The sequence below is a fragment of the Ursus americanus genome, chromosome 6, assembly GCF_024610735.1.
Source record: "Ursus americanus isolate L20-20 chromosome 6, mUrsAme1.1.p, whole genome shotgun sequence".
NCBI classification, from domain to species: domain Eukaryota; kingdom Metazoa; phylum Chordata; class Mammalia; order Carnivora; family Ursidae; genus Ursus; species Ursus americanus.
Genome location: NC_142132.1, coordinates 18,864,926 through 18,879,658, shown reverse-complemented (window position 1 = coordinate 18,879,658; position 14,733 = coordinate 18,864,926). Strand labels below are relative to the sequence as shown.

At 33.9% G+C, this 14,733-nt stretch overlaps 1 protein-coding gene across 2 annotated transcripts in view; it reads left to right on the top strand.

The window, feature by feature from the left end:
* The window catches only part of SHOC2 (SHOC2 leucine rich repeat scaffold protein), a 92,332-nt gene extending 78,610 nt beyond the window's left edge, over positions 1-13,722 (top strand). For both annotated transcript variants that reach the window (XM_045803088.2, XM_045803087.2), the window contains exons 5-9: positions 3,372-3,560; positions 7,287-7,409; positions 9,474-9,611; positions 9,935-10,052; positions 11,641-13,722. In XM_045803088.2, coding sequence (XP_045659044.1) covers positions 3,372-3,560; positions 7,287-7,409; positions 9,474-9,611; positions 9,935-10,052; positions 11,641-11,849 — 777 coding nt within the window. In that variant the 3' untranslated portion in view covers positions 11,850-13,722. The remainder of the gene's footprint in view (positions 1-3,371; positions 3,561-7,286; positions 7,410-9,473; positions 9,612-9,934; positions 10,053-11,640) is intronic.
* The last annotated feature ends 1,011 nt before the right edge of the window (positions 13,723-14,733 follow it).

The following is a 14,733-nucleotide window of genomic DNA, read 5'->3' as shown; positions in this document are numbered from 1 at the left end:
TTTGTCTTTGTTTGCTAGTGGTAATTTAGAATGGTAAAAATGGGTGGGATTCTATTGTTTAATGTCATCTCCTTTTCTAAAAGTAATTAGCACAATAATTAGACCCTGTTGGGATTTTTTTAGGATGTGATTTGTGAGCTTAAGTAAAATTGACTGCTTTTACAGTGTCAGTAAGGCTAAATATAAAGACTGGGTGTATATTAAATTTTAAGAAGTGAGAAAATTTAAAACTTATTTTTTATATCCACTTTCATTAGCAGTGAAGGGAAACTAATAATTATTGGGTACCTCTTAGGATACAGACATTGTGCTAATTAGTTTCACATATAATATTTTGTGACTGGAATTAGTCAAGATTTATTTTTGATAAAAGAAAATAAAGAAGACTGCTCTCTTTAATCTGGCTGTGGAAGCAGTGTATGTGTATATGTATGTATGTGTGCGCCCATGTGCATGTATTTAACCTGGCCTATTTTCAGGTAGAGAAGCTATGGTGGAAGCCCTTGATTGGCCCTGTCCAAATCTGGGAAAGGATTAAGTCTTATTTAAAAGAAGTCTGTGTGCTTTGGAAGCAGCATATTCCTAATGCAAATATGTAATTATCTGCATTTATAATAAGCACAATAAGGAAAACAATAAAATCCAGTAGACAGCACTTACTAGACATTGAAGCTGAGTTAGATATGCACAGTCAGGAAAGTGGTTTTCAGTTGGGGTTACTGCTGAAATCAGCTGGCAAAATGACTATATACTTTTCCATTTGATGACTATCTGAAATTCGACTAGTTTTAATGTAGACAAACACATAAGGAAAAGGAATTTAATAAATTCAAGCACATATGCTCAAGGTGTAAGGCTAGGAACTTTACATGGATTATCCCATTTAAATCTTCACTACCATTATACTAATTATTAGGATATTATCCAATAGGAAGGGTAATAAGACTTAAGAGAAGTTACGTTTTTGGCCAAATTTGTGCCTTAAATATTTTTCTGGGAGTATTCTGAGAAATATATTGATTGTCTAATTCACCAAAGGTCACATAACTGACTGGTAAATGGAAGACCTAAGATGGGGATCCAGATACATCTGACTTTAAGGTGTCGATAAGCAACTGCATAGCTTCATTATATGCCCTAAGAATGAAAGGTTGGAGAGTTGCCTTCTTGTTGCCCCTTTTCAGGTATCTTCAGGTTTTTTCAAAGAAGAACATCAGTAAAGTTAGTCAGCTGTAAGAATAATAAAAGTAACATTTTTGCCATGAGACTCAAAACTTCATGTACTTTCAGTAAAGTAGGATGTAAGCATTTTTCCTGAATTGACTGCCATGCAAAGTGTTCTCACCACTCTTACCTGAGCTCTTCCTTTTATCTGTGTACATCAGTAGACAAATGTTGAAAGCTTCTTAACGTTCAGCATAAAGAACAAGTTTCAGTTCACCATATAATTATACCTTCAGTTACATAGTTATTTCATTCTTTCAGCTGGTCTTAAAATCAACTGACATCTCAAGTACTAAGTCTTCAGTTTCCTCCTGGTATACAGCTGATATTTGAACATTATTTCAAATATACACACATACATACCTCACACAGCTTGTTTCCTCCCTGTTTGGGCCTTTACTTCAATCCAGAATGTTTCTTCTACTTCTCTGAGTATTTAAATTTTTTTCATCCTTCAGAATCTACCTCACTGTCAGTCTCCTTCCTGCTTTTCCAGTTATTCCAGTATTTCTTCTTTTCTTTAAATTTAAAGAGAAGGGACTTAAAATTTAAGCATTTATTATATGCTAGAGGTTGTAAAGCTATTTACATATTTTATCTCTTTAAAATGTCTTCACTACAGTTTACAAAATAAGGCATCATCATTTTACAAATGAATAAAATTTAAGGTTTGGAGAAATAATTTGCCCAAAGTCACAAGCCACTGAAAGATAGAGCCAGGGCTCAGAATTGTTTTATAGTCTGTATCAGTGTTTCTCAAACATTAATGAGCATACAAATCACTTGGGAATCTTGTTAAGATTCATACCGATTCTGTAGGAGTAGAACCTAAAAGTCTACGTTTCTAACAAGCTAATGTTGCTCTTCCTTCAACCAGACTTTGAATAGCAAGAGCATATTACATATAATTTAGTATTGATTATATACAGTTTTGTATTGTTTTCTTTTTCCCATCTGTGTGCTTCATTTCTCTAAATAGGGCTTAGTCATTTTAATGGCAGAATTTCTTTTATAATGCCTAAACGCCTAGCACTGTGGTAACGTGGTGGGAGGCTGAAGTAAGGGGATATGGGGCTATTATGTGCAGTAAATACTTGTTTGATAGATGCGTATTTCCCTCTGCAATTTTACCATATGGAAAAACAATATTATATAATATCAGGAAGTGTTATCATCTGAATTTAATATTCTTTAAAGGAGCCATTAAATTTCTGAAAAACAGCTTACTCTGAGTCAGGTATGATGTTAATAATAATTTAGAGGATAATTAACTCGGACCTGAATAGGATTGGTCACATAGCAAGTGGCAGAGCCAGGACTCAGACTCAGGACCGTGTGATGCCAAAGATTCCACTCTCTAAGGTTCTCAAACTGGCCACTCATGAGATATCTCTTACCCTCAGACATACTTTTCTTTATAGAGTGATTTTTTGGTGTTTTGTTTTGTTTTTTTAGAGTGAGCGTGCCTGAGAGAGAGGGAGTGTGGGTAGGGGCATAGGGAGAGAGAGAAGCCCAACCAGGCTCCACAGCCAACGTGGCTCCATCTCATGATCCCGAAATCATGACCTGAGCCAAAATCAAGGGTTGGACACAAAATCAAGACTGAGCCAGGTGCCCCTTATTTATAGAGTGTTCTAAATAAGCTAACGCCAAGGAATAAAAATTAGATTTTATGTAAGTATGTGTATTCTGTTTCTTGTAAAATCTGGAAATCTAACTCTATTGGCTGCACATTCCTATAAAGCAACAGTTAGCTAGAGCTGAGTAGTGACTGTCCCTCTCTGTGAGGCATCGCAGAGCTGGCCCAACCAGTCTGTCACTTCTTACCTGAAGGCCCTTTAAGGCCTTTGTGACTGCTTCTCTGTATTCTGTGGAGTAATCTTGTTATAGTTCTTTTTTTTTTTTTTTAAAGATTTTATTTTTTATTATTTATTTGACAGAGATAGAGACAGCCAGCAAGAGAGGGAACACAAGCAGGGGGAGTGGGAGAGGAAGAAGCAGGCTCATAGCAGAGGAGCCTGATGTGGGGCTCGATCCCATAACGCCGGAATCACGCCCTGAGCCAAGGCAGATGCTTAACTGCTGTGCCACCCAGGCTCCCCTCTTGTTACAGTTCTAATTCATATGTTTATTTTATTTGTTTACAGAGTCTGTTATCAAGTCTTGTGAAACTGAATAGTTTGACCTTAGCTAGAAATTGCTTCCAGTTATATCCAGTAGGCGGTCCATCTCAGTTTTCCACCATCTATTCCCTCAACATGGAACACAATCGAATCAATAAAATCCCATTTGGAATTTTCTCCAGAGCAAAAGTATTAAGTAAGCTGAATATGAAGGTAAGCCTCTGTTTGTTTTGAGGGGGAGAAAAGCTACTATTATTAGAACTTATACTAGCATTTGTGTTTTCTCTATTAGTGTGGAAAACAGTTACTTGTTACTTGCTGATGGGGTCTAAACTGATGATGATATTTCAGGGCAATTTGTTTTAGATAACAAATATCTTAGAACCGTGCATACTCTTAGCACTTTATCCTAAAGAAATAATCATGAATGTCCATGAAAGCATAGTTGTAGGGATATTTATTATAGAACTTTCTATTTAATTGGTACCAACCTAATAAAGATTTCATTTTTTAAAAGTAGTGTATCTTCAATGGAATACTGTGAAGTCATTAAAAATAATACTCAAGTTTAGAAGAATATTAATACCAGTTGAAGCATTCTCAGTTAAGTAGAAAAAAGTTAAAGCATGCAAGACTGTCTTTCCACACAGTTTTTAACTGTTCTTAATGTGCTTAATTATATATTAAGTATCTATAGATTTATATGTATACTTATATATAGCCAGAATTTTTTAAAATATGTTTATCTTTGAATATCATAATTTTATGGATGATCTTTTTTATTGAGGAATAGTTGACATAAGATTGTATTAGTTTCAGTTGTACAACATAATGATTCAATATTCGTATATTGGGAAATGATCACCACACTAAGTCTAGTTATGTCCATCACCATACATAGTTACACAATATTTTTTCTTGTGATGAGAACTTAAGATTTACTCTCCTAACAACTTTCAGATATGTAATACAGTATCATTAACTATAATTGCTGTATCTTACATCCCCATGACTTACTTATTTAATAAGTAGGAAGTTTATACCTTTTGACTCCCTTTACCCAATTTGCCACCTCCTAACCTTTACCTCTGGCAACCATCAATCTTTTCTTTTTCTTTTTATCTTTGAGCTTGGTGTTTTGTTTTGATTCCATATGTAAGTGAGATCATATGGCATTTGTCTTTCTCCATTTGACTTATTTCACTGAGCATACTGCTCTCAAGGTCCATTCGTGTTGTCACAAACAAGATTTCATTCTTTTTTATGGCTGAATACTGTTGCTGTGTGTGTGTGTGTGTGTGTGTGTGTGTGTGTGTGTGTGTGTACACTGCAATTTCTTCATCTCTTCATTTATCTGTGAACGCTTAGGTTGCTTCCATATCTTGGCTATTTTAAATAATGCTGCAGTGAACATGGGGGTGCATATATGTTTTTGAGTTCATGTTTTCATTTTCTTCAGATAAATACCAAGAAGTGGGATTGCTGAATTGTATGGTAGTTCTATTTTTAATATTTTGAGGAACCTCCATACTGTTTTCTACAGTGGGTGCACTCATTTGCATTCCCACCATCAGTGCACAAAGATTCCCCCCCCCTTTTAAATATCTTTACCAGCACTTGTTATTTCTTGTCTTTTTGATAACAGCCATTCTGACAGATGTGAGGTGATATCTCATTGTGGTTTTGATATTCATTTCCCGGATGATTAGTGATGTTGAGCATCTTTTCATGTACTTGCTGGCCATCTGTATGTAATCTTTGGGAAAATGTCTATTCATATCCTCTGCCTATTTTTTAATTGGATTGTTCTTTTGCTGTTGAGTTCTTCATATATTTTGGATATTAACCCCTTATCAGATATATAATTTGCAAATATTTTCTTCTGATGGATGATCTTTAGTTTCTTTTTGCATATCTATATTCTCTACAGTGAATGAGTTTCACATTTGTAATAAGGAAAAAAGGAGGAAAGAAATGAAACCTGACTTTTTCCAGTGATTTTATTTATAGTGAACAAACTTTAGGTCCAGAGGTGAAAAGTAAATTGGCCATATAGCTAATTTATGGCTGAGGTGTAGGAATCCAGAGGACCTAGATTTCCTGCTTCCAGGTGTAAGTGTTCTTTCTATTGTATTATACTACAGCCTTTTATCTTTGATGAACTATTTCAACATAATGTGGTTCTTTAAACTATAGTCCAAATGTAGAATTCATTGATTCTATCTATACTTGTTCATAAATATATGTATCTTTTATGATAATTTTTAGAGGTATATAATAAGTGAACTAGTGGGAATTCAAGATAATCTTGTAATCTTAAACAGGTATAAAATTTATTGTTCATCATTTCAGTTATATGAGATATAGCAGTGGTAATGATATTAATTCTGAATGTTCTGCTTATAATAAGAGGCTTAGAACACAGCAGCCCAGGTGTTCATTAGTTTTTGCATTTGGTGGTGCATTTTTATGGATAGGATGTTTCTGTAACGTTAGCATGGAAAGGCTTGTTTTTGGTGAAATAAGAAAAGTTTGCCTAGAGCTTTGCCTTAATTTTTCTGCAATAGCATGACAGATGTTTAATAAAATTTTTTCTTGAAAAAAGTCAAAATGAAAGCTGATATTTTCCTCCTCATAAGCACCAGTAGTAATTTTTTTTAAATGAAATTCCTTTTTATGCTAATTATCAGTAGTTAATAAGCTTAAATGTTATAATGAATAGGTAATAAATGTAAATACTATGATAAAAGAAAAACTTGGTTTTCTTTCTTTTTTTTTTTTTTTTAAAGATTTTATTTATTTATTTGACAGAGATAGAGACAGCCAGCGAGAGAGCAAACACAAGCAGGGGGAGTGGGAGAGGAAGAAGCAGGCTCATAGCAGAGGAGCCTGATGTGGGGCTCGATCCCATAATGCCGGGATCACGCCCTGAGCCGAAGGCAGACGCCCAACCGCTGTGCCACCCAGGCGCCCCAGAAAAACTTGGTTTTCAAATGGATGTTTGCTACTTAGAATTTCTCTTACTGATAATTTTGTGTAAAATGAGACAAGTAATCCATGTATATTGCAGAAAATTTAAAATAACCCTACCACTTGAGAGGTAGCATCACAGTTAACACATTGGCATACATCAGGGGTACTGCTGGTCCTCTCTTGATACAAATAGCCCCAACAAATACAGTGTGGTAAGAGTTGTTATTGATGAAAATTATTTATATGTAGATTTGAAGTTGCAGGAGGAAAAATAGTGAATCACCGGCATATATTTCATAATTTTTTTCTGCATGTAGCTATATCTAATTTTTAAACAAAATTCGGATCACACTATTTCATCATCTGTTTTTATTATTCAATGAGAAATTTATTTTTGCCATCTCTTATGGATTTTTAAAGTAAAATTGTGGATACTATCAATTGTGTTTTAATGACTTAATTTGATATCTTCTTAAGACTTTCTCCTGTCCTTCTTTATTGCTCAGCATCTCAGGAAATGCTGATCCTGGTTTCCTCATGGGCTGTACTTCAGTGTTTCTTCTTCCCTTGCGCTCATGATCATCCACCGTTTATTCCGTGATTTCTGTATATTATCGTGAAATGGGGAAAACCCATTTTTCACTGGGACCTTTGAAATCTCAAGTGTTGGTCTATATAGTGTATTTTTCCATATCCAATACAGATAATCACAAAGGGAACAAACTTCCAGTTTAACCTCAAAATAAAAAAGGTTTAAGTAGTTTAGAGGCTTAGATTTTTTGTTGCTTTTTAGTTTTTTTCTTTATTTGGATATCAAAAAGGGGACTAAGGTTTTATGTTTAATTAAGAATTTTCTTTCCACAGGGAGGTGTGTGTGTGTGTGTGTGTGTGTGTGTGTGTGTGTATGTGTGTATGGAGCTTTGTTTTTGTGGTTCTACTGTGGTTACTTCTTTTTGTCTTTTCCAGGACAATCAGTTGACATCACTTCCCTTGGATTTTGGAACTTGGACTAGTATGGTAGAATTGAATTTAGCCACTAATCAGCTCACAAAGATTCCTGAGGATGTGTCTGGTCTTGTTTCTCTTGAGGTGAGTATAAAAGAGCATTTATTTAGAACTCCTTAGACCCTTCTGCAGTTATCTTGCTTATAAAGTTTCCAGTTAAAATAAGCAATTTCTGTTGGGGGACGATCATAATTAGAAATGTTAAAGCTCTCTTAGACATATAACTGTATTAGGATGATGAGGTATTAACTTAATCTGGGCTCAGTGCTTCTGAATTACTCTTGCCCACTAAAAGTTGGTAGATTTGAGTGCTATAAAGTGTCTTTGAAAGAAAGGGCTCTAAAACTTAGCATCTTTTAGGACATAGTTTTTCCCTTAACTCTATTTAAGAATCCTTCACTGATGTTTACCAAAATGATACTGGCATTGAGAACCTTTCCTACGATTCTGGCCCACTTTTACATCCTAATTACCCATGTACTCTCTTATTTAATAATTAGATTATTTTCTTTGTTGGAAATTTGTGCATGTTTCTAGCTCTGTATACATCTACTCTTTTGTTTTAAGATTCTATTTATTTGACAGAGGGAGAAGGGAGCACAAGCAGGGGGAGCAGTAGGCTGAGGGAGAGGGAGAATGAGGCTTCCTGCTGAGCAGGGAGCCAGATGGAGGGCTCAATCCCAGGACCCGGGATTGTGACCTGAGCCAAAAAGATGCTCAACCGACTGAGCCATCCAGGCGCCCCTGTACATTTAGTCTTATTATTCTCAGTATCTAGAGTACCCTCTTCACATCCCTTTTTTTTCTTTTTAAAATTATTTTCCGGGGTGCCTGGGTGGCGCAGTTGTTAAGCGTCTGCCTTCGGCTCAGGGCGTGATCCCAGCATTCTGGGATCGAGCCCCACATGAGGCTTCTCCACTAGGAGCCTGCTTCTTCCTCTCCCACTCCCCCTGCTTGTGTTTCCCTCTCTCGCTGGCTGGCTGTCTCTGTCAAATAAATAAGTAAAATCTTTACAAAAAAAAATTATTTTCCATAATTAAAGATCTGTCTTATTGTCCCCTCCTTAGTCAAGGATGAATTCTCCTGCTTCTGAGTCCTTAGAATTTTCATCCTTTTGATGAGAAAGCTTACTAATAGTAAATATATATATATTTAAAAGTTTCCTCTGTATCCATGTTTTTAAAAAATCTAATTTCTTTTTTTAAAATTATTTAGTAAGGTAAAATAATATGATGGAATGGTTAAAAGCATGAATTTTGAAGCAAGATCTGGGTACAGTTCCACTTTTATCTGTGTTTACAGATTTAACTTGACCAAGCTTCAGTTTCCTCAGCTGTGAAATGAAGATGATAGTATTGGGATAAGGTTGGAGTTAGGATTAAATGTGATAATGCACACAATGCATTTAGTGCCTTGCAAGTAGTAAACTCAGTAAATAACAGCTATTGTTTTTTTGGTCTTATTACATATATTTATTTTACTATAGGTGGTATGACTTTGTGGGGAAAAAGTGGGCATAAAACATTAACCAGAACCTTATGTAGGTCTTTTCCATTCAGTGCTCTTTGCACCATCCCCATACCCAGTATTGTCTCCCTATGCTCCCCGCCGCTGCCGCTGCTGCCGCCACCACCACTGTAATTTCTCTGGGAACAGGGACTATCTTTCTTAGTCCCTGTTCGGTATATTAGAGGATGGCTTGCGTTGTAATAAATATACCATAAGTAATAACTGTAGTGTATTCAAATAGGCAGTTTAGAAGTTATTACCTCCCTAAAAATGATGGTTTGTAAGGGGTTTTGAATACATAAGTGGTTTCCTATCAGATACACATTTGTAACCACTCAGTATCAAAATACCATTAACTATGTGAATTTTAGTGCAAGTAGTTAATTTTACATTTTTTTTGTAATATGGGTAAAATTAAACCTTTGCTTTCATTAGTTTTGACTTAAATCTCTTTTATTTCCAATAACTATGGTGATTTTTTAAAGAATATCAAGTTAAATGTTTTATGTTATGTGAGTGAGCATTACTCTTAATATTCACTCTTTAGAAAATTAGCAGTTTAATAAATTTTAAGCCACACAATGGTGGTATATAATTCCATTTCATGAGTTACCAAACACTATCAATAATTTCTCTTAGGTTCTAATATTATCAAACAATCTTCTAAAGAAGCTTCCCCATGGTCTTGGAAACCTTAGGAAGTTGAGAGAATTGGATCTAGAGGAGAACAAATTGGAATCCTTGCCAAATGAAATTGCTTATCTTAAGGATTTACAGGTAAAACATTATCCTGGTGATTTTATAGTTGTATGACTAAAGTTTTGGGGGTACATTCCAAACTGTACATTTTTCTTAAGAATTTGATCTAATTCTTTAATTAGAGATTTTTTATTATAGCATCAGGGCTGAGTTTTATGTTTATGTAACCTCTGCTTTTCACTTGCTAACAAATGATATACTTTGAAAGTAAAATTTATTGAGTGATTTACCTAATCTGATTTACCTATTTATCTTATTAATTTAGTAGATGTATTATTTTAAACGTATATCAGTAGTAGGAAATATATGTGTAACTATCTTTTATTTTGTTAATCTTTTAGAAATTAGTCTTGACAAACAACCAGTTGACCACCCTTCCCAGAGGCATTGGTCACCTTACCAATCTCACACATCTAGGCCTTGGAGAGAACCTACTCACTCATCTTCCTGAAGAAATTGGTATGAACCATTTGGATGCTTGACTCTGTACTAATTTGCTCTTGTTTGTTCAAGCAGTATTTCAGATAAAGAGGACAAATCTGTTTTTGTCACCTGATGTTACCTCAGAGTCAGGAGTCTCTCGTGCGTTCTCTTTTTTTTTTCTAAGTAGAGCACCAAGTAGTTGCTGGTTGGATGGTTGGTTTTGGTTAGGTTTCCTCATGGGGTGTTACAGAGTTAATACTGCATTTGAGAATATTTTAGCCTACTTCTATTTCCAATACATTTAACCTTATTTTAGCAGAGTTATTTTATATTTCTTCCATTTAAAAACTACACAAGCTTGAATTAAACTAGTAATGTCTTATGCCCAAAGAACATTTCCTCAGAGGTTTTAGGATTAATTTTAATATCTGATTACATTAATATTTGACAGTACTTTGAAATTTTCTAAGTATTTTCATACCTGTTATTTCATATAATCAACATGACTACCTTGAATTTTAGGCAGTACAAGTTGTAACCCCATTTTACAAAGAGAATTGATCAACTGAGATCACATTGTAGTTCTAAATTAGTAATTCCATGTATTATGTTCTTCCATCTATACCATGCTGTTTCAGAAGCCCTTTAGATTAGTGGTTAAGAATGGGTTTGGAGTTACAATATAAATTATACTTTAATTTTAAAAAATGGTTTTGGGGTAAAATAGATAATTCAAAATCTGGCCATGCTGCTTATTGGCTTTATGGCTTTGGATAAGGTATGGAAACTCCCTAAGCTTCAAGTTTTCTACTTGTGTAAAGTAAGGATAATAATAGTAACTTCTTCTCATAGTTAAAATCTTAAATGTAAACATTGATTACCTAGTAGCCATTATTTTCATTAGTCTTCTGCATACCAATATCAAATATTAAATTTTGAAGTTCAAAAATTACAAAACATGGGAGGCAGCTTCATTTCCAGTATGTTTATTCATCTGGCCTCATGTGATTGCAGGAGACATTTGCCTAGAAAGTGTGAATATCCTGAGACAGTTTTAGATCATTCTTTTTAAGATTATTACATAAGTTGATTTTTGGCTTATTGCCAAATATGTGATAATTCTCTTAGTGAAATACTTAATATCAAGTAACAAAAACCTTTCCACATGAAAAATTTATTTAATAAAAGGGATAATCACATTGTTTATAACAATAAAAAGATTATAGGCACAGATTTACAATAAACTTACCTCTGGAGTTTCAAAAAGAATACATACCAATGCCAAGCTGTTCCAAACAGAATCTTTGGAGATGTAGCATGTGCATTTAAAAAAATACTTTCCAAACTTGAAAACTGCCCATAAAGGAAGAAATTCCGATTTAATTGGTATGGAGCATGATGTGGACATCAGAGTTCTTTATTCTTTAGATCAGCCCCACTTATTCAGTAAGGTTGAAGATCCATGGTTGTAGAGTTTTAAAACTAAGAGAAGAGAGTAAGAGGAAAGGTGTATTCAGTATATATGATGCCAAGGGTAGCATCATGCCCAATCGAACTTCTATAACAGTAACTAATTTTTTTTAAAAATAGTAATTGATTTGATTTTTTTTTTTTTCTTAAACAGGTACACTGGAGAACCTAGAAGAACTGTATTTGAATGACAACCCCAATCTACATAGCCTTCCCTTTGAGCTGGCTCTTTGCAGCAAGCTTTCAATCATGAGTATTGAGAACTGTCCACTCAGTCACCTTCCACCTCAGATTGTTGCTGGGGGTCCTTCTTTTATCATTCAGTTCCTAAAGATGCAGGGTCCATATCGTGCCATGGTCTGATACAAATCTGCTGGTCCCACACACTGTTCAAAAATAGACTGCCATTAATGTTTCATATCTATATCTGTATCTATTTATGTAGATATTGATATATTTGGCAGATTTATAAAGACTGCATTATGTGTTTCTGCTAATAGAGGAATCATAGCCATTTAGATTTTTTTTTTTAATTCTGTACAAAAGGCTTATTATATAAGTTTTCTTTGCTGAACTTGATGGATGTTTTTCTGTTGTGTAATATGATATGCCAGTTTGCTAAAAACATTTGCCAACAAATTATGAAGTTATTAAATTTAAGGGCCAGAGGTAGTATAGTTAGATATACTTTCTCTTAGCAAAAATAATGGACAGTTTTGTTGCAACTTTTTATATACATTTTCCCCTTACCAATTGTCAGATCATTGTAGTATTATAGGCCCTAAAGGTAGAATTTTTCTTTAACTTATTTTGAAATTTGAGATTTAAATTTTATATATTGTTTACAGTCAGAGTAAATCACTGGATTTTTTTGGGGGGGTTTGATTTGCTCTGTTTTAATCAGTGAAATCTACTTTATATCCTCTGCTAAAGAATTTGCATCAGCTGGTTTAAATATTAAAAGATATTTGCTTGTTGAAACAACTGGCAAGTGAAAAGATACAGTCAGAAAGTCTAGAATTCTTTTAATTGTGTTTCTCTGATCAATTGTAAAGCAAAATATCTGAAGTGAGTCTTTAGGTTGGGGGGAGGGTATTGAGACCTTTTCTAGTATAAATACCTTTTCTTAAGTTTGGGGGAATAGAAACTTGTAGTATGGAAGAGTTTTCACTCCTGAAAGTTGCAGAATGACAAAAACTAAAAATAATTTGGCAAAAAAAAAAAAGATATACACATAAACACACACATTCTATATATGTATATACAATGCTATATAGATATGTATTTATTATATCATAAACTACAATAGGTAACTTTAAGGATTTCTCCCTAGCCTTGTACAATGAAATGAATGTTTTCCTTTGAACACTGCAATATATGTATGTTTCAAGGTTATTTAACAGTGTACTATGGTTTTATATCTTGACTTGCCTTGTACATCTTTCAGTTCTGGAATATCTGCGTCTAAGCACAATATCTTCACACTGTGCTATATTGCTGCTGAACTAAATGCACTTTCCCCACATGTGGGGCACTGGCTTCAAACAATTCAGTTCAGTACCATTGATTTTAATCTCATCTTTCCTTTCTTGGTAGCTGTTAATACAATTATGGAAAAGAGGCACATTGTATAGAAGCCATTGATAGTTCAGTGGAAATTCTGTAAGATGTGCATGTGCTATTTGATATGTTTTCTTTTGCTTTACTGCTTTGAAGGCTAGCAGTAAGTGTGTGCCCCTCAGAGAGTAATCTTACTTTTGGTGGTGTCATTCTGAGTCAATTTAATTATTGAGGAGACAGAGCAAGTGCATTCTAGATATCATCCTAAAAAACACTTACCATATCATGAATATTATGTATAATTAAGTATTGCTGCTTGGTTTTCTCCCCCCCCCCCATTTAGATGGGCATTGTGTTTTAAATAAAACCATTTTTGAATTGAAGCTCTATTAAAATAGAAATTTAGAGTGTTTTGCTTTTTCTGGCACTCACAATCAGGACTAAGTTTGAGGTCGAATCTATATTCATAATTGGCAATTTTTTAAGGAGCAAGTAAGAAATGGAAGGCAGGTGAAGATATAAAACCCTAGAATGCTTAAATGTGCTGTAAAACTATTGTAGATGTCACTGGATTTTACCAAGTAATATCCTTTCTTCTTTTTTTCCATCTACTGTGGCTTTTCAGTTAAAATTTTGTTTATAAAAGGAATTTGTTTATTACAGCTCTATATACCTATGTGTATGTGTGGTTTTTTAAAAATACCATATCCACGTGTGTGTATATATAAAAGTGATGGAACTTGAACTTTCAAGGCAGTAACCTAATTTTTTTTTTGAGAAAAAATGTTATTGTTTCTTAAAAATGAAAATAGATTTGGTTTTTGAAACATTTTGGTTCCCCTACCTTCATTTATGTTAGTCTACAACAGAAATGCAGAAGGATCACACTCTTACATGTACAAGTAATGTTACAGGCAAACCATACATAGCTGAGGACTATAAAATTTTTTTAACACCTACAAAATATATGTCCTTTTTATGGCTGCCACCTTGTAAGAGCCCATGAATTTCATTACTTCTAACAAGAAACTAAAATGGACTCTAATTGGGATATCCTTGTGAAATCAAGTTATTTAATATTTAAATACTTTGAATAAATTAAGGGATATTGTTCAGTGACTATATATGAGCTAATACTTTTCCTGAAACTACAGTGGGACTAGTTGGCATATCCAAACATTTTCCTTTCTTTTGAAGAATTTAGGTTTAGTCACTCCATAAGGCTCAATAAATTAAAAAAAAAAAAAAAAAAGGAATGTTATAGAATGTTCCATTGGAAAAAACATTGCTCTAGACTTTGCTTTTTGTTAATATATAGTAGCAAAACAGCAGTGGCAATGTTAAACAGTCCTTTTGTGGTAGTGTAGTACTTTTTAAATCCCATATGATTATTTCATACTGGAAGAAGGGGGAGATGCTAAGTAATTTATGGACTTGATGGATACACATGAAAACAAGATAGAAATTCTTGAAGGAGAAAATACACATTAAACATTTATTTGTACTTATATTAAAAGGTGGGTAATAAATTTGAATGAGTTCTAAAAATGTAATTGCATATTTCTATTTTATCTCATTGTAAAGCCTGAGTCATTTAAAATGGATAAATGGTTATACATCACAATTTATTTAGTCTTTCTGTGATAACTTTTGTTACAACTTTTGCTTTTCATGTCAGTTATTGCTA